The sequence below is a fragment of the Lineus longissimus genome, chromosome 6, assembly GCF_910592395.1.
Source record: "Lineus longissimus chromosome 6, tnLinLong1.2, whole genome shotgun sequence".
Classification (NCBI taxonomy): domain Eukaryota; kingdom Metazoa; phylum Nemertea; class Pilidiophora; order Heteronemertea; family Lineidae; genus Lineus; species Lineus longissimus.
In genome coordinates this window covers 2,661,151-2,679,928 of record NC_088313.1, presented here as the reverse complement: position 1 = coordinate 2,679,928, position 18,778 = coordinate 2,661,151, and the positions used below count along the sequence as shown (strand labels likewise).

The following is an 18,778-nucleotide window of genomic DNA, read 5'->3' as shown; positions in this document are numbered from 1 at the left end:
TGGTTTACCTTTGCAACACAATAGAAACCAGGCCCTCCCACTACAGTGTTGGAGGGGTTCACTCGGATAAAAATAATAAATACGGGCCTTTACACCCCTCCAAATGAACTGATCTTTTGTCTGTTTCTTTGTGTCGTCATTTCCTCTCCAGGTAAGCACGTATTTTACTAAGGCAAACCGATACACCGTGACAGAGATTGCCTTAGTATCAATCATTAAACCACGTGGGTCATACACATGAATGAACTGGTCTATTTATGATTATTTGATAGAAACGTATGGACTGAGGCGTCACAACCATAGTAGATACGCACAACGACGGCAGATCATACTGAACTTCCAGCGGTATTGCCTGCGTGGTCGTCACACTTGTCTGGAAGCGTCCTCCGTATCAGCACTTGAACGTACTGCAGCGCCATCTAACAGCAAATGTTGGAACTATGCACCTGGCGCGCATCCCCAAAATAACGCAGTCATGTCGACCAACCAACAGCAATACTTATTTCTTACCTATTCCATATCCTAAGACGGTTGGGGTTGCAGTAGGCCTTTATTGCCACAAGTTACTGCATTTCGCCCTTACCAATGAATTGCTGACGAAGCCCTTACAGTGACCAGACTCAAAAAGCCCTTACCGGTACATTGCCGTGAACCAGGAATAATTTACTTGAGAATAGGAAATAAGTAGCCAACTTCAGGCTGGCACGGACACACCAACCTCGTAATGTAATGCTGCTGACCAAATATTATTCAATTGGTTTTACTTTTTGCTGATGGTGGCGTTCATTAGGTCCGGCAACGCAGTTTAGCTTGGCGCAAAGTCTGTTATCTGACTTGGCTTCTGAATGGGTTAAGGTTCAGGTATGTCTTCCTCTATGCCTTTTAGTAACTGGTAGAAATCCACCTGAGCTGCCAAGGAATGATGCCAACCTCGTCATTAATCATCGGCAGTATTATATAGGCAAGTTTCCAGTGCTTACAACTGAAGAAGAATCCTTTGAACGAGGTTGGAATCAGACCAGCAATCCCGGAGCATACTTTCTCCTAGGAAGCAAAATGGAAGAAAGAAGCATGCTAAAAATAGAACTAGAACTCCAATTGCCTGTGCACAGCATTTTATTGTTTCAATAAGAAACCCCACGAACAATCCAACTTCACTGCAATGCATGCAGATAAGCAAATTCTTGCTTACCTAGTGTACCTAAGCATATACTATTCCAGACATATTCACAAGACAGGTCATATATTTAACTTCGTGCAACGCCGCATCTTCGTCGAATCCTTAAAAGGAGCGAATGAAGGTACGATCTTAGCTACCTAGCGTCTACGGATAGTCCAGATTCCAGAGGATACGGCATTTAAAGGTGACTAGTACGCACAGCACCTGATGAAACAGTTAAAGGTGTGCTTTCATATTTTGGAGGCTGAGAGATGTTTCTGGACTATGAATCAAAACAGGTTAATAAACACAACACTGGGCTATCCACAATCCTGCTTGGCCAACAGAACCAGCCAGAGAGCGAACTCAAACTGGGCTTGCTGTTTAGCAAGACTGCTGGGGCTTATATTCTGAGTGAGCAGTCGTTAGAATTAACATGGGGGATCAAAATAGTTCTAGTATTCAAAAGAACTGCAACTCTGTAAAATACAAATTTGCTTTTCTGATTTGTGACTCGGAGTTTGAAATGCTTCAAAATGTTGTTGGCTTCGCTTTTCTGCTGACCTTGAAGCTCGACCTTGATCAATTGGCATTTTACCCCCATGATAACATCCAAATTGTTGATCTGCCTAGGAAAAGACAGACAACAGCACAACTGCTACTCATAGAAAGATGGGAAACGCCCCAACTTTATGTGTAATTGGAATGCATACCACTCTTTGGCCAAAAAGAATTGGGAAACGTGTTATTCGAAAACGTTTCGACTTGGAGGCTTCGACATCTTGCTTCATACATTACATAGATTTTCTTTGATTTAGCTGTTTAAAATTGCCATCATAAACCGCTGATATATCGTTTGTTGAGTTTATGACAATAATTCATAAATAAATAAGATTTATTTGAATTTCACATAATTTGATCACAAGTTGTATACAGTAACGACCACAATGACAGTGGCTTTTCCTAACTCACAAAATGGCGGGACACACGCGATGTGTTCTTGACAATGATTGGTTAGTTTGTGACATGTGAATAAGTTTTAAAATCACCCATTTTACACATAAGGAGCGTATTTTATTACCGTCCGCGAGAAACATCAAAACGTCCATGATGATAGTTTATGTTAAAATAGGTGATTGCCATGTGATCTCGTTTCATTTCCGTTTTCTTTGATGGTAATTTTCCATGGTGTCATAGATATCTCATGATGTCAAAAAGGTCAAGTTTGCCATGAATATTCATAAGGGAGAATGAAGTGAGTAGGAGAGAGATGGAGACTTGGGAAGGGTTTACTGGATGTCCTCGTCAGCACCGCGCTTCATGATTTTCACCATCTTTTTGTAGTCGAACTTGCCGTCGCTGACGGGAGCCTCCCTCCAGGTTTGTTTTAACTGAAAATTGAAATGCCACGGATAAGAATTGAATATACATGTAATCTTCATTTCGATAACATTGCCAGTTTAGTATGTCATTGAAACTAGATGGTTAATCTTTCGTTTGTGATCAAAGTTTGATATATCATAATTGTTCTTCTACGTGAATTATCATCGAATAAAATCTTCGGTCCCGATGTTTATACCAAGTAATCTTCGCTTACTTAACAATAGTCTGATCATGCGAACATGAAATGCAGTCAACATGCTTTAACCGCAATACAGTACGTACATTTTCTAGAGCATCTATAACATTAAAGTTTAAAAATGCAGTACAGTACAAAATAAGCGAAATAGCCGGGAAGGTTCTACGAGCGAAAAGGAAAAAAAGCTTACCAGGTGAACATTTCTCAAATGCCCATGAAAACGCAACAGCTACCAAAATGACACATTGTTGTACCAGCATTTTGGACTTTAATTATCTCAACCAGTAAAGCTGCCCGAGGGCTTCTCTTTGTGACTACCACCTACCTTTAAGTTATACCTCGCTCAGGTGATCTTTTCTTTTAAAGGCCTACGCCGTTCGTTTAACAATGGAAATGCGTAATTGAATTTTAAAATTTCCGACTGGGTAAACACGCACTGGATATTTTCAGCATTGTCGTTGTGCAGAAAGATATACAAATACTATCATTACCAAGTTTCAGCAATTCCGCATTCATGATAACTACACTACAGCATTGTGTATAACTGCATTTCTATTTTCCTGGACCACCTGTAATTATTCGAACGGCGTTCCCCTATTATTGGTACCAAAATATATTGTGACAAGAGGTCACTGATAGGAATATCACGAATCTAAGTTAGTTTAAACTTGTCTATGATTTCTGCGTTGTTGAAAAAGGAAATCGTATAGTTTCGATGACATAACATAAGATTTAAAGGAATCTGCACACAACCCACTGCTAAAAACGCCACTAGAACTAAACGAAACGGCAAAAGGAAATTCACTCGCTAATGATAATCTCACTCAATCGTCGTCATTCCAATTGGTTGTGCGATCATTTTTATTTCAGAAAATAATGCCACTTTTTTCGGAGCAGCTGCCTAAACAGCACACTTTCATGTAGTCATGAAGCTTCCATCGAAGAAGCGAAACAGTTGTGCCGCAGGTTTGCAGTAGTTATTGCTGGATACTGGTCCTACACTAAACAATTTCTAACTTCGTACATCACGGGTTATCGTTGAAAAAACAGAACAGAAATATCTTACCTATACAACTTAAAGGCAACGTTCGTATCAACCACGATTTGCCGTGGTTCCAAGTACATTTTCTGCACAGAATGTCCATGTAACCACAACATTCTTAGGGTGAGGTAACGCTCATAGCATCTAGACTAGGAAAATCTACTGCATTCATTTTAGCGTTTCTGCTGTTTCGTGATAGAGGTTGCTTTCCGAACAAGAGTTACATATGTGGTTGTAGTTTAACGTTTATTAGGTATCCAAAAACTATTTCTTGCATTTCACTTATTCAAGAGACTTCCTTTTTGGCGCCGTGTTCTTTGGTTTTTCATTTTTTCATTTGTACAATGAAGCTTTTGAAACTTTTTTTCTCCGTAACTTCTCATAAAAGACTAATTGATTCACAATAAAGTAACTGAACTTAAATAGTGTGTTGTCTCTATTATAACATATTCCAGTATACTTCCCAGTGATAGATGCCTTTACCAACCAAAAAAAACCAGGTCAAATTTCATTATGACCACTACGAGATTGATGAAGTTTTATGATTACAAATAGCATCATCGCCGTTGAATTCGTTTTGCTTTCTGATTCTCTCGATGAATATAAACAAGTTTTGAATATGTGCAAATGTACAGGATACTAATTTATATTTTCGACCTGATCACAAACAGCAGAAACGCCTGGAAAACACATCTGACCACAAATGTATATATTCCTAATCATTCTTATCAGGTCAGTTCAGGTATTTCTTGGATATCGTACTAGTACAGTTGTGGCCATGGTGTTTTCCACTTGACAAAACTCGAGGCGAAATACTGCGCTTACCTCATGTTCGGTGAAGCAGTCACCGGTATGCAGCAGTAGGTCCACTAAACTGAAGGAAGACGTGACAGGGAGTCAGAGGTTCCAACACAAGTATAGAAGGTGCCGCCTCGGGGAACCATTGGCGTGCGAACAGTCGGGCGTGCGGGGAGAGGAAGGGCCCATTGGCATGGTTGGTGAAGCATTTAGGCAGAGAAGTCCATCCGCTGAGGTGCTAGCAAGGGAGGGGACGAGGCAACCACACGGGAACCTGAGATTCCGGAGATGATTTTTCGTAGTATAAAGTTTCGTTAATCAGAACCAATTAACAAGAATGCCAAGGTTAAATTTCCCCGTCACGCATAACACGTACAGTAAACACGTGCACTCACAGAAAAAAAGGTTTTCCATGAACTTTCCGCGGGCACATTACTGTGTATCATCTCCCTTTGCGGTGTTTCAAACAGGTACTTTGCAAGGTGCTCAGGTAACTGATGAGGTACAAGGAACGGAATCCGAGGTTCACTGCGTGGTTAATGTGGTCAATACAATCTGAAGCTGTACATACCACAATAGTCGTAATAGTTCGTTTCTGACTTCAATATGGAATACGCAGCTTCAGATCACAGACACCGTGGGATTTGGAGTACGGGACATTCGGGTCGGGCATTTGGGAAGGGAATTCACTCATTGTACATTATCTGGTTATTACAAAGTCTGCAGATGCCAAACTGCCCTGATTGACAAACCGTTTTAATGGACTTCAGATGATGTTTACATTAAATCAGAATCTTGTCAAGGAACTTATAAAAGAAGCGAATAGATCTTGAAAAAAACAATGATCTTATAAGAATCGTAACTTTTAAGGAACTGACTAAGTTCTCAACGAAAATCATTTGATGATCTTGGCAGTGTTTTGTCGGAGTCTTGGGGAGGAGTTTGGCATCTGCAAACAGGAGTGTAGGGCCATGGGGACAGGGAAGTAGGACAGGGGTGATAGATTATAAGACGTTGAGCTCTGCCGCAAATGGACTGAAAGGCAATATAGGTTAAGACAGGCAGCAGATGCTGGTCCGTGGCCCATGCAGCCAGTTGCTGTTGGTGGTGTGGAGTCAGCCAATGGGGGAGTAGTGCCTTTGACATCAAATAACCCGAAGTATTCTGGTTCTGGTGGTTTAATTTGCAGTCCTCAAGGGGGAATTTAACGCAAACTCTAAGGTAATGTTTGTTTCGAAATTATTTCTTTTTTGGAAGTTGTGATTTTAGACAGTAAATCTTATTTCAGTTACATGTCGATGAAAAAATCTGGCAACGCTGTGCGTATAATTCTATGCAGCATTATGGCGATACAAATGCATTTTGCACAATAAAGGGTGAACTCTGTTGTTACATGTATCCGTCGAGGGAGTTTGTGCCTATTTAGTGGGCACAAAAACATGTTTCCACAGGTTAAGTCGAAAATGAGGCTAGATAGTTGTATTCGTTCTTTTCAATGCCAAAGCCCTACGTTACCGCATTATCTCGTGTGTGCTTTTTATGAATTTTTGAAACTGTGAAATACTGAGAAATGCCATAAACTAAACCAGCAGACACAATACTCCTGGCAATTCGAGGCCTTGGCAACAGGGATGGCAACCTTTCAGCATCCGATGACCAACTGCCGTACTTACTTCCGAATCAGAAAAGTTATCACCCATTTGCGTAAGCAATTCTTTTACGCTGAAATACAAAATTAATGAGGTGTACTAATCTGAATCAAAATAATGAAATGATCATTCAGGAGGAAGAATAATTCTAACGCAGGAAAACCCACGACATATACTTCTTAAAGGGAGAATATAGACATGAGTAATATTATGTGTACAGTCTCCTTATTAAAATGTGTTTGGGTCTAAAAACTTCCAATGTTGAAAACTCGGATATCGCTTGTTTGCTGAAACAAAATGTTTTCAAAATTGGATTGGGGAGTAACTACATCATAACATACTAAGGGGCATATTGTAATACATGTAACTACTGGTAGGGCCTAACTACATCTTCGTATTAATCAAATCCATGCCTTATCTGTATTTAAACTATTGGTATCATGTGTTTAAGTCTTACTCGATATCAAATCAAATGCAATACGAAGCCAAAATACAAGTTTAGACATTTCGATGACTCTTTACCACGAATGAAATTGCCTCAAGATTTTCTGCATCAGCGTCCCGAAAATTGTAATATAAGTATTAAGGCGGTAGCGTCTTTTTATCGATCCAAAGAAATGCTTGAGACGTATAAGTTAGTTTTATTAGATTACATGTACTTACTAAGGCTCGTCGATATAATCTTTGCCGTCTTCGTCAAACATTTTGAAAGCCATCATAAGCGTGTTCTCGGGATCGGTACCTGAAATATACCGTAACAAGGTTTTTAAGTTAACAGATCAGTCATGTTGCGTATCCCATCGCAGTTCCATGCTTGTGAGCCTGGTTGTTAAAACTAATTTGGTCACGAACGCTGGCTTTAACTCAAAGAGGCGTTATCTCTTTCAGTAAGCCCTTAGATCTAACGCCAAGTTAACGTCAGCCTCAGCGACAACACTTGTTTTGAACAGCCGAGCCGTGGTCTTGCTATACCCATCTCGCCTCAGAACATTACATGTAACATATTCTTTTTAAGCGAATGCACGATGTCCATCAATAGAAAAACTGATGTTCGTGCTCGAGGTGAGCAGACGCCTTAGAACATTTCCATGACCTTTTAGTTCTGATCCAGGAATAATTCCAAATGGACTTTGTGCAGGTCGACGAAGTGTTCATTACGGAGGGGAGATGGTAATTTTGTTTCCAAAAAGTGTGATGATTTCGATTCCTATCTACCTGTAAGAACATTTCGACATCCTTATCAAACTTACCGTGTAACTGTTCACCAAAAAGTGTGAGGAAAGCAGTGAAGTTGAACTTTGACGGGTCTGGGGCTTCCTTCAACATAGCTTCCAGTTCGCTTTCCTTGGGTTCTCTGCCTGTTAACAAGAAATGGGTATCGCTTTAACAAATGATCTAATGAATTTGGCCATAGCTGAAGAATAACAAATTAAAACAATTACAAAATAATGTATACATTTTGCTTAAGGTAAAACCAACAAAGAACAAGTATTGCTTTCTTCATCTTCATGAAAAATAAGAACTGCTGTCGAAGGATACTTACCCAGTGAGGAGTACATGGCCCTGAGGTCGTTGGCATCGATGAAGCCATCTCGGTTCTCATCCATCATCGAGAAAGCCTGCAAGGTAAGACCACCGGTTAACTCCTACACTCAAAATGCTTCAATGTCTAAATTATTTGTCTTAAATACATGCATTGTACAGTGAGATACAAGGTATGTCTGTCGACCCCTCCAAACCATACTCCTGGGTACGACACAGCGCCGAGTCATGCCGTGAAGTCCCGTATGATATTCATGATATTCGTGCAGTTTCTGACAACATTTTAAGTTTGGGAGGCATGCACTGCACAGTGAGATACAAGGTGTGTCTGTCCACCCCTCCCAACCATACTCCAGGTGCGACACAGCGCTGATAATGCCGTATATCCCGTATATTCGAGCAGTTTCTGCCGACATTTTGAGCTTGAGAGGTATTCCTACGGAAAAAATATCATGTCACCACACCCGTAAAATGTCTGTATCATCATACACAATCACTATGGTTATTCACGGATTCTAAAAATCACCCATCCTTGCGAAATACCCGTTTTCACGTGCCAATCTCTTCTTTTTTGAATAAAGCCCCTCACCAAAGAAAAGGAAAACAAAGGAGAATATCATGTTTAAAAAAGAATGAAAATAACCAAATATCACACGGTTGCTAAGTATCTGTTTTGCTCAAACCTCTTTGAACTCCTGGATCTGGTTCTGGTTGAACATAGCAAAGACGTTGGAGGTGGCGCGCGTGGCACGCTTTCCATCTTTACCTCCCTCCTTGGCCTTCTTGCTTGCCTGTGGAGAGAACGTGGACAGTTAGGGAAGTGTCAAGTGGGGAGCTACATTGGGAATGAAGTTGGTGAATATGTGACAGGATAAGAGTAACTTCCTTAGCCTTCTTGCTTACCTGTGGAAAGAATGTGGACAGTTAGGAACGTGTCAGGTGGGGAGCTACATTATGTTTGATAGGAATGATTGGAAATAAAGTCGGTAGATTTGTGATATGATTTAAGGATATTTTCTTCATTGGCCTACTTGCTTGCCTGTGGAGAGAACGAGGACAAGTTTGGAAGGTGTCAGGTGGGGAACTATATGTATAACAGTCTACTTTCTATCCGAATACCTCTTTCAGTTCTTGTATTTGTGCCTGCGTAAAGTTAGCAAACACATTCGAAGAGCGCGATACTTTTTTCACCCTCGTAGCAGGTTTTTTATCACCGCCTGAGGCGACTTCTGTGTCTGCCTCCTTCTCAACGCGTCGACGCTGGACTCTCTGTTGGGACTATAAGTGTTAAAGGGATAAGCATGCAGCGGTTTAACCTTCTATCAAAAATGAAACATGGGTTAACAAAATGTTTTGAACATCAATATTTTGGCTGTGTAATATCGTTTGCACGTGGATCATGTTTACACCTCTGTTTACCACGCACCAGCAATATGTATTTGATTCAATTGAGACCGACGCGGGCCAAGTTTGTAACTAACTTGGCGCTAACTTCAACTCGGCGTTACCCCCTTCAGTTAAGCCAAGTAAACGTAGGCTATAGAAGTGAACGACAATTTGGTTTCAACAACCGCGGGCTCAGACTTGATTGACTCTTCTAAGTTCCCATAAAGATAAGAGTACGTATTCCCTGTCGATGTTCTCCGACGTAGTGTACAAAGACCAACCAAAGTGATAATGACATTTCGTTTCGACTCTGCCGGGGAAAAAAGAAAAGGTCTTAATCCCCCACTACACTTTCAACGGCGATGTTTCAAGTGATACTCGCCGCTAGCTATTTTGAATATTTCAAAGAAACTGAACAAGAAAACACGTGAAGCATTCAAGTTGACTCGCCAAGGTTTTCTTCATGATAAATTGACCTTTTGTGGTCAGCCACCCACTCACGGTGATGAGCAAGGAGTGATTATGTAACGAGAGAAAGAGGGCGGAGGAGTCGCACAGGTTCTACAGCGTTATCGCGTCACTCATCAACGTTTTCTGTAGCCGTCTCTTAAAATAGCTCTTAATTCCTTTGAAGGTGGTAAGCCTTAGACATATCCAGCCAAAACCGACGTACGCCGGCCGGTTTAGCAATCTAGAATACCCCTCCCCCCGCCGAAAAAAAAGTGTCCAGTCCTATATAAAAAATGTCGAATAAATGTTTGGTTTCATTTGAACCACTTCTTCTTAAGTGGATGAAGTCTGTCGAACATGAATTTAGCACAGGTACGAAACCTACGGATGGTCAGTTTGTGCAATTGCGCTTAAAATCTGAGCCAAGAGAAATCCTCTAATATCTTGAGGGAAGCTGGCTTACTCGTAAAGAACGTGAACACGGTACTAGAAGGCAGCGTGCGAACTCTTGGATGTTCCTAACAGGTAATTCAGCCAGCGGATTGCTGTATATTTCATGGTACACACCCATGGTTAAAGGCAAACTCGCATACCTGAGAAATGTGCGGACGGAAAGAAATCGTACCTTGCCAGGTAGAAACATACCGGTATGCGGCCAACCTACACACCCTCATGCACAAAATAGACGCCATCTACATGTACCTGTTCGATGGTATCAAACATGAAAATACTATTTCCCACTGCTGACTTTTGTACAACATCCATGGAACTACATGTATTCAGTTTTTCTGGCATACCTTGCATGCCCCCGGTAAAATGCATAGGCAGACACAGACTCTACAAACCCGAGGCTTTTTTATTTGTGCACTCTGTGGAACAACATTAAACTTAAGCCATTTTTTTATTTATCACGATGTTCTTGCAGTAGACCTATGGAGCAAGATGTCAGTCAAAAACGTAAGCGGCCGTTGCCTTATATCTTTTGCTATTAGCAAAATATAGTCAAATCTTTGCACAGGTCAAACTAACCAAATTGCTTCATGTTCTTCCAATTTGGATAAGGTGTTTGCTAAAGCAAAGACCAGTGTAACTATGATTGACAAGAACCAATAAAAAATTATTCTTAAACATTGCTGTTAACAGAATTACGTTGTGTAAATTACACCTCCATAACTGCATTGATATAATACATTATGTAGATCATTATGCATCCAAAAATATATTAGCTCTCCTTATTTATTTTTTGACGTATCATAATATCAGACTTATCCGTTCTGCTTTAGAGTAACCTGGCATGAATTCAAGTTGACCGTTTTTTAGGAACCCCTATGCATATGATCTGTACATGTACCTAATTGTTAAATGCACGAGTACACAATCATCATCGACCACGCCCATATTCTCTACATACCTTTGATTTTGAGATCGGTTCGGCGTTGGATGAAGAATTACATTCATTCAATATCAAATAACTGAGTTGTGTGTTTAGACAGTTTTAAAATAATCTAATTCGTGATGCACATATGAAATGTATGTATCTAAAACTCAGGACAAAGGGGCCTGTTGGATGAAGATATATCCATAAGAAAACGACAATAGCAGTTGATAGCCGTCCCTCACTATCATTCCCAGCGCCTTCAAGTCACCGTAGAATACGCACGTAAAGAGGAAGATATGCAACGGAACTTTTCAAAATCACGAACTCACCATTGCTACGATTGATAATCCTGTTCGAAATCTAAGGACGGAATGTGAAATTCCTCAGAGCTGTGAGGAAGCAAAGCGGCCAGGTATCCTCAGCTCTGAACAGACCCTATCCCAAGGCAGAAATGCTGGATTATGACTTTTCCCCAATCTCTACGCGGCTTTAACCAATAAATTCCCTGGCGGAGCTCGATCGGATCCATAATAGGTGGGACTATTTTTAGTTTGTGATGATTCAGAGGCGAAGTGGGAAATTGGGAAGTGTTTGATTTTGACCCAAAAAATATTATATCAGAATATATCAGAATAAAGTGTGATCAAGTTAATTGCATTCAACTTCATAGAAAAGTTAGTAATGAGAGTCAAGTGCCCAGTTGCTCAAAAATAAGTTTGTCGCTAAAATTATGTTAACTTTATCTTGACCTTAAGTTTAATGAACGTACATGTAACTGTAGGAAATAACGTCAGCGTTAGTCAATTAAAACTGTTTTGAATTAAGATTGAAGAATTCTAAATCCAGCAACATGGCCCATGGCTGAACCTAACTTAGACCGAAAGAGGGCAAAGAAATCACTTATAATTTCGGTTTGACACATTAAGTGGCGCCAACAAGACAATAGATTTTGTTTTTCGGGGGTTATGAAATATACTGTGAGCATTCCAGTGAGATTTCGACTCGATCTAGATATATGGAGTCACGGTTGTGACAAGCACATTCCACTAAGAATCAGGCAGGTAATGATTAAATGAGTTGTTTCAAGAAGTTCAGTGTCGCTGGCAGATATTTTGGAGTTTTAATGATTTCCAGTGATACTTTGCACAAATATATATATCTAATCACAACCTTCCTAATTCCAAATCATAACCTGTACAAATACCCCGTCGGTTCTCCCTTCCGAACGTTTAGGTGAAGCCTCGATTTGTGAAAGCCGCAACGGGATAGTTTCGATAGTCGATACACAGGTACAGACTCAATCATCAACATCGATTAAATGAGGCCAATGAAATCAGGTTTTGTGGTTCCCATCAGCCACTTTCAGGAAAGTGGTGAGGGTTGTCCTTCACTTTGAAGTTGACATCATCAGCTGGTATCAATCGTGCATCTTTGATTGAATTATTCTTTTACTCTAGACCTATATCCACTTGTCTTGCAATTGTCAATGTTGAAAGTTCTCACCTCAACAAAGTTTAGTTATGTGTAGGTGAGGTTTCTGTGCAGGTAGATGAGGGCTGTGACTGTTGAACCATCCCATCATGTTTCATTGGCCTTGCATTCCCTTGTAAGATCGAAATGTATGGGGTTTTTTTCTCAACAGTGCATGCTTACATCTTAGAGTAACTAGCCTTGTAGGCCTACAGTGTGGGGAAAGGCTTTCGTATGTTACACTTATTTCCTTAGAACGAGCAGTCTGTCGGAATATTGGGTCAAGGGGTAAGGTAACGTTAGTTAGTTTCAAAAGCTCGTTGGCATTTAGTGTATCTTCGTTTCAAGTAATTGGCAGGTTGGTTTTGCAGCCCTAACGAATAGCCCAGTGTTCTCCGCTGCCTATTTTGGTCCGGTAGGCCACCAGACCAAAATTAAATATTTACAGTTACCACCAGACCATTACAACATACCACCAGACTCTCAAGCTGTAGTGGTTTTTCTATTAAAAAATGTTAGGTTACCATGCAGACCAAATATTTCTTACCACCAGACCATTAGTTGAGGAAAATTTCAACCTCAACAAAATTTGAGCCCACCGCCTGACCAAAGAAAAATTAAATGGACGGAGAACACTGATACGAACGACGAAGTATGATGTACGTAAATGTACTTAATCGACGACTTGGACGGAGAACACTGATACCTACGAACGTCGAACGACGAAGTATGATATCAGTGAGGTTTCGCAACCGCCCGGTTAGGCCCTTCGACGACGTTTATCTATTGTTCAGGTAAACTCACACAATAGATAAACGTCGTCGTAGGGCCTAAACGGGTGGTTGCGAAACCTCACTAATGTACTTAATCGACGACTTTTATTCATTTCCCCGATCCGTCGTTACTACATGTAAGTATAGAAGATGGTTTACGACTGTCACGTCAATGAATAAGCATAGAGCTTGATGACACGACAGACCGTCGTTGTTAGCGTACTTCGTCGTTCGTTTTTTAAATTGATCAACAACTGAATTCCAAGAATTTGATTAAAAAACTAAAGTTGCAATTCATTCAACTGTGTGAGATGACCATATTCATGAGGTATATTGAAATTATAGGCATTGCAACAAGGGTATGTTGTGATAAATTTGATATAATCTAAAAACGCCAATGGGCATTGAGGTAAAAGGAGGATTTTGTTGAACACTTTTGGCAATAATGAATAAGAATGATGTAGGAACATAACATTTAGGTGAAACAGAGGAAAGGAATTTTGAAATTAATTATGCATAATATGATAACAGGGGCATTTTAACAGCTTTAGTTCACTTACATCATCCTCACCACCGCCGCTACCATTTTTTGGTTTCTAAGACAGAAGACACAACATCTTAAGTTTTAGAATTCCTTGTCGTAGAAATTTTCTAAAAACTGTAACCTCACGACAAGCCTTTCACAACAAATATACACCTTTATTTTACTACGCAGGCTACTTAGAAGTCGTTTTAAATATACTGTGTCGAAGTGTTTAAGTCGGTTGGAGGGCGTCTGTTTCACACATGCTTTATTACATGAAGATGTATATCATTTCAAGATACTAGGTGTTTCAATTCTGGCCAATTACTGTAACCGGCTTGTATTGATGTAGTCCAGCATCACGTGACCATGCGTATTAACCGGAACAGCAACACTTACGTCTTCCGCCATTTTTTATCTGAAATTATAGGAAAGAATATTTGATCAGCCTCATTTAAATATGATATTCAAGAAAGGACACATAATGCAAAAAGGACGTCACCTGATTCTATCTACCATGATTGTACTTCAAAACATTGTGTTTGTTTAATTCATATTGTGTAAAATTGTCTATCGAACCGACCTTACACTTGCAATACAACGACACCTAGACATCTATCGGGTTGGTTCAATACCTGGCACTGGCACTGGCACAAGGTTGCATCCCAAAATGTCTGCAGTTCTCTGAAATTCATATGAATTCAGACTGTTTGTAGGCTTGTAGCCTGGCCTATGCCTTGACCTACTTACTGCATACTGTATCGTATATGTGGGCAATGTAATTGGCATGATAGAATATGACTTAGTGTAACATAAGTGTAGGCTGCAGCCCACTGGCTCAGGTGAGGCTGTATCATGTATTAGTTTTATGTTTTGATTTTTAAACTTTCGCTTGATTCAGCTTCATGCTGTCCATCAGACTTACTTTTGAGACATTTATTTGAGTCCCTGAAACACTGTATTTGCATTTTCTAGTAAAAAAACATGTTAGAGCTAGTGCCAGTGCCATTGCCAGCGTGCCAGCGTGCCAGTGCCAGATATTGAACCAACCCACGTCTATCATATACATAGCGCCTATAGAGCATCTGTACATGCACAGCCTCTTCAACAGGTTCGCTGGTAGGTGCAAATACAGATGGTATTAAAGTTAAATTTCTCCACCATCTTAGTTCCATGCATTTCAGGGTATCAGGTGGCGAGAGTATGCATAGCCTACACAGGTAGGCATATAGATAGGTACATGACCTATGTGTGCATCCATCCAATGTATACTCGCATAGCACTTTCATAGGTAACATTTGTATGTAACATAATCCTGGCCATTTACAGAGTACCTATTCACGAACGATAAGGCCTTCGGAACTATTAACGCCGTCTAGCGTCCAGGTATATCCTATCACTTGCACAGGTATTCCGCGAGACAGCTATGGGACCGAACCGTAGTTCCTAAAAAAAACGTGCGTGTCCTGTTTGAAGGCCGCCTGTCGGGCCAAGTTTGACCAAGTGGTGTGCTATTTGCATTTTAAGAGATCTGGAGAGGAATATGATACAGGCAAATATAAGGCAAATATTTATAGATTTTTGGATATTCGTGGTCTCAGTGTCCAGTTTAGAATGGTGTAAATTTCTGTCATGCGAGGCCAAAATTCCTTGACATGACATGGTGAAATGTCCATATCTCAACTCCGAAGTATGTCGTATTTTAAAAACTTTAATAGCTTAGTGTTGGATGTCTGAGGAATACATATCTAAATTTCAGGCTGATTGATAACTTTAAATTGCAATTTTCAGCCTAAAACTATATGTATACACTGAATGTACACACAATGTACAGGGTTTTTATTACAATAATCGAGTGGATTGCTGCTGGACCATGCATAGCCTCAAATTGAATTCAAGATGGCGGCGATTGATTGAAGCAGACGGTGCTCCCACCCAGGCTCTGGCGTATTGAACTACCTTCAAGGTGATTGATGGATGAATAATGATCAGGCATCAAGGCACCTTGAACCTCTTCTACAACGCTTAACCTCTTTGTTCTTGTATCTTCACGTGTGACCAATACCTGCGTCTAGAGACTACGCAATGTACACGTCTATTTGTCATAATGCTTTACATACAGGATAGTCTGATTTAGAAAGACTGGGTTCAATGTATTGATGGCACAGACACTTTTGAGTCAAACTTATTAGAATTAATTTAAATACATATAATCAAATCAAATTATGTTTTCAAATCGCCATCTTCTCAAACAGAGTTTTGAAAGAAATTTTCTTTTTGAAGGAATAAAAAGTGTGAGGTTGGTCAGTGCTTTATCGAAAGTTACCCTGTGAGAAATTCTATCGGGGTATACAACATCATTACATAACCGGCCAGTGGTTTTCAATATATCTCTCGATATTTAAATTTTGTACAGGGCCTACGAGGTAGGAGTATCAAAAACCTGATCTCAGTATGGGGGTACAATCGTAACAAAAGTGATTACAGCCATATTCGACCAAAGACAGAATGTCTGATAACATCGTTATTGCTATAACAATGACACGAACTCAAAAATCATTGAGAATATTATTTCCATAAGAACAAGAATGAACTCTTTCAATTTTGTAAAGAAACAGTCTCGGTGCAGGCTAGAAATTAGGAGGGCGGTGACGGTAACCATGATCGAGGGGCCCGGTTCACCTTTAACATTGCTAGTTCACGTTTGACCTATCATCACCCACTCCTGCAGGGGGCCCATCATGGTGCTGACACGTGGTTGTACTCCAATCCGAGATCTAACATGTTTAAAGCCACATTTACCATGTTTTCACCTGAGTTAAGTTATCCTTAACGATGTCTTTTGATATTTATATACAATGATTTCAGTTAGGCCTCTATATAAACCAGATAGTTAAAGACGGGCCTCTATGTAAGATATGCCTCTATATAAACCAGATGATTCAAGTTAGTCACGCACCCTGCTTCCAAAGCCGGTTTAATCCGTGAAATGTTCCAGGTTTACATCTGTGTTAAACACATGACATCATCAGAAATCAATGCGTAAGCAATAAAATCTACGCAAAACAAACTGAAATCGAAATCAGAACGAAAAGATAAAAACGAAATCAAATAAAAGCATACTAACGGTTGAATGTTGTGTCAAGCCTCCAAGCGTACAGCACAGAAGAAGCCTCCAAATCCGAGTGAGCTCAGATGTGAACTGACACTAGGTATGCCCTCTTGCCGTATCCCCTAGCCTCCGCCAAGAATAACGTACCTAAAATAACACTGCCGCGCTCTACTATCATTCCTTGTTTAGGTATTGTATAGAGTTCATACCAACTTAACTTTGCGCGATTGGCAGTACATATATGTACAAAAACCTACACCAATAACATAGGTGAATCTGCAATCCCTTGGTGAAATTAACAATGGTTGGTGTATGTATCTTCATATTATACGTATAGGTACACGTGGTAGGGGGCGCAGGTGGATTATTCTTCCAAGCACTTAAGCGTTACGTTTTCCCCACTTGCCTTTGCTTAAGAAAGCAATCTTCTCACCTACTTTCTCCTCATCATCGTCTATTCGAAGGTTTATTCTTGATATTACATGTATCTAATGTATTTTCGATTACAGATTGGATGTAAGGCACTGTCACTTGTCCTTTTTTTATCTAAGTATTTTCATCGACGCAATTTGCCAATATTCTGAGGTAGGCTTACCACCTAAATCATTATTTTGCAACGAATCTACAGTCATTGCATGATGAGCAAACAAAAACGATATGTTTTAAGGCCCCGCAACTATTCTTGCGTCGAATGACACAATTTATGTTGGAAAAAGGTAAATCATTGAGAAGACCAACTCCAAAAATATATTATAAGCTCGCCTTATATATTCCTGTTTTCCTGAGAACATCCTCATGGTCTTTCTTGCTCGATTACAGGCCGATCATAGATTTGAGAGAAAACCGAAAAAGAGTCCATGAAAACCCCTACAAAACATATCCTACGAGTGCTGTAAAGAAAGCTCTCGAGAAAGGTGTACTATAGAAGCTGCCGCTCGATCGCTGAAGAGGCCTAACCTTGTTGCATGTATTCTACCATTCTTTAAAAGAAGAAAAACTTGAAAACAGCTTGCGGGGTACTATCCATCATAGGTGAACATATCCTGTTTCATATCGTGATAGAGAAGCATAGCAAGGCTGAGAGATTGCTGCACCAACAAAAAGCAATTAAAGCAGTTGTGTATGCCGTAAGAAAGATCTTTTTTCGTTCTCTTCTTTGGTCGAATGCTAAAATGGTTTATTAAATTCCTTCGGAAGTCACCTATAATGAACATGTTGGTCGAGAATTGGCCAAAGGGGCATGAGGGAAAGCACTTTTGATGCAAGTTTAGGTCAGTATTCTCTTGTTTGCTGTTTTAGTTCAAATAAAATAATGTTCTATCATTTTATCAATTGTTGTATTGTTCATCATTTCAACCTGCTTTGAACGTACATCGTGACCTGCCCTGAGGAATATCCACAGGCAGACTACCTGCCGAAGAAGGTTGAGGCTGATAGTGGGGACATTGGTGATATGTGCTCGAAACAGACTAAAAGGAGAAGAGAGCACTGAGGATTAATAACATTGGAAGGTAAACCAATGCTCAGACATACCGGTATTTCTAATTTCACAGGTGTGAATGTAAGTCGAGGACGGGAAAAAAACAGTTGCATTTCATATTTGTGGTTCATGTATGCAATTGATAACGTCTCAGTACAGAGTCGACATCCATCGGGATACCTTTCGTTAACTTAATCTATCCTCGCTCACTGATGCCCACCTTTATTATCAAAACCTAGTCATCAGACAGACGTAATAGCATCATTACCCGATCGTGTTCCAATGATAGGTAACATACATGTATTGCCAACAGCTTGCGCGTTCATAAATTTTCTGAGGATGGTGGTGTTTCCACCTGTTCTGACCTTGGCAGTATGAAGGTGAAGGACAAGAGGGTTAAAGTTATGATCAGCTAGCATTGCTTGAAGGTTTGGTAC

At 40.1% G+C, this 18,778-nt stretch overlaps 1 protein-coding gene across 4 annotated transcripts; it reads right to left on the bottom strand.

Moving 5' to 3' along the window:
* Positions 1 to 1,098: 1,098 nt before the first annotated feature.
* Positions 1,099 to 17,011, bottom strand: LOC135488969 (myosin regulatory light chain, smooth muscle-like). 4 transcript variants are annotated; one of them, XM_064773984.1, is made up of 8 exons: positions 16,877 to 17,011; positions 14,149 to 14,167; positions 8,453 to 8,560; positions 7,771 to 7,846; positions 7,478 to 7,585; positions 6,891 to 6,969; positions 6,252 to 6,300; positions 1,099 to 2,550 (listed from the first exon to the last, which is right to left on the bottom strand). In XM_064773984.1, the coding sequence occupies exons 2-8, from the start codon at positions 14,158 to 14,160 to the stop codon at positions 2,449 to 2,451; spliced, it is 534 nt and encodes a 177-aa protein (XP_064630054.1). In that variant the 5' UTR covers positions 14,161 to 14,167; positions 16,877 to 17,011; the 3' UTR covers positions 1,099 to 2,448. The 4 variants fall into 4 exon arrangements, with proteins under 4 accessions (XP_064630054.1, XP_064630057.1, XP_064630055.1 ...); XM_064773987.1 differs by lacking the exon at positions 6,252 to 6,300 and adding an exon at positions 4,606 to 4,654; XM_064773985.1 differs by lacking the exon at positions 16,877 to 17,011 and adding an exon at positions 16,709 to 16,726.
* Between the last annotated feature and the right edge of the window lie 1,767 nt (positions 17,012 to 18,778).

Excerpts from the sequence above, each read along its gene's own strand:
- LOC135488969 (XM_064773984.1), bottom strand. Across the intron at positions 6,970-7,477 it reads TTTTGGTGAACAGTTACACG|GTACCGATCCCGAGAACACG; the intron begins GTAAGTTTGATA and ends GGTATATTTCAG. Across the intron at positions 2,551-6,251 it reads ATAACTTTTCTGATTCGGAA|TTAAAACAAACCTGGAGGGA; the intron begins GTAAGTACGGCA and ends TTCAATTTTCAG.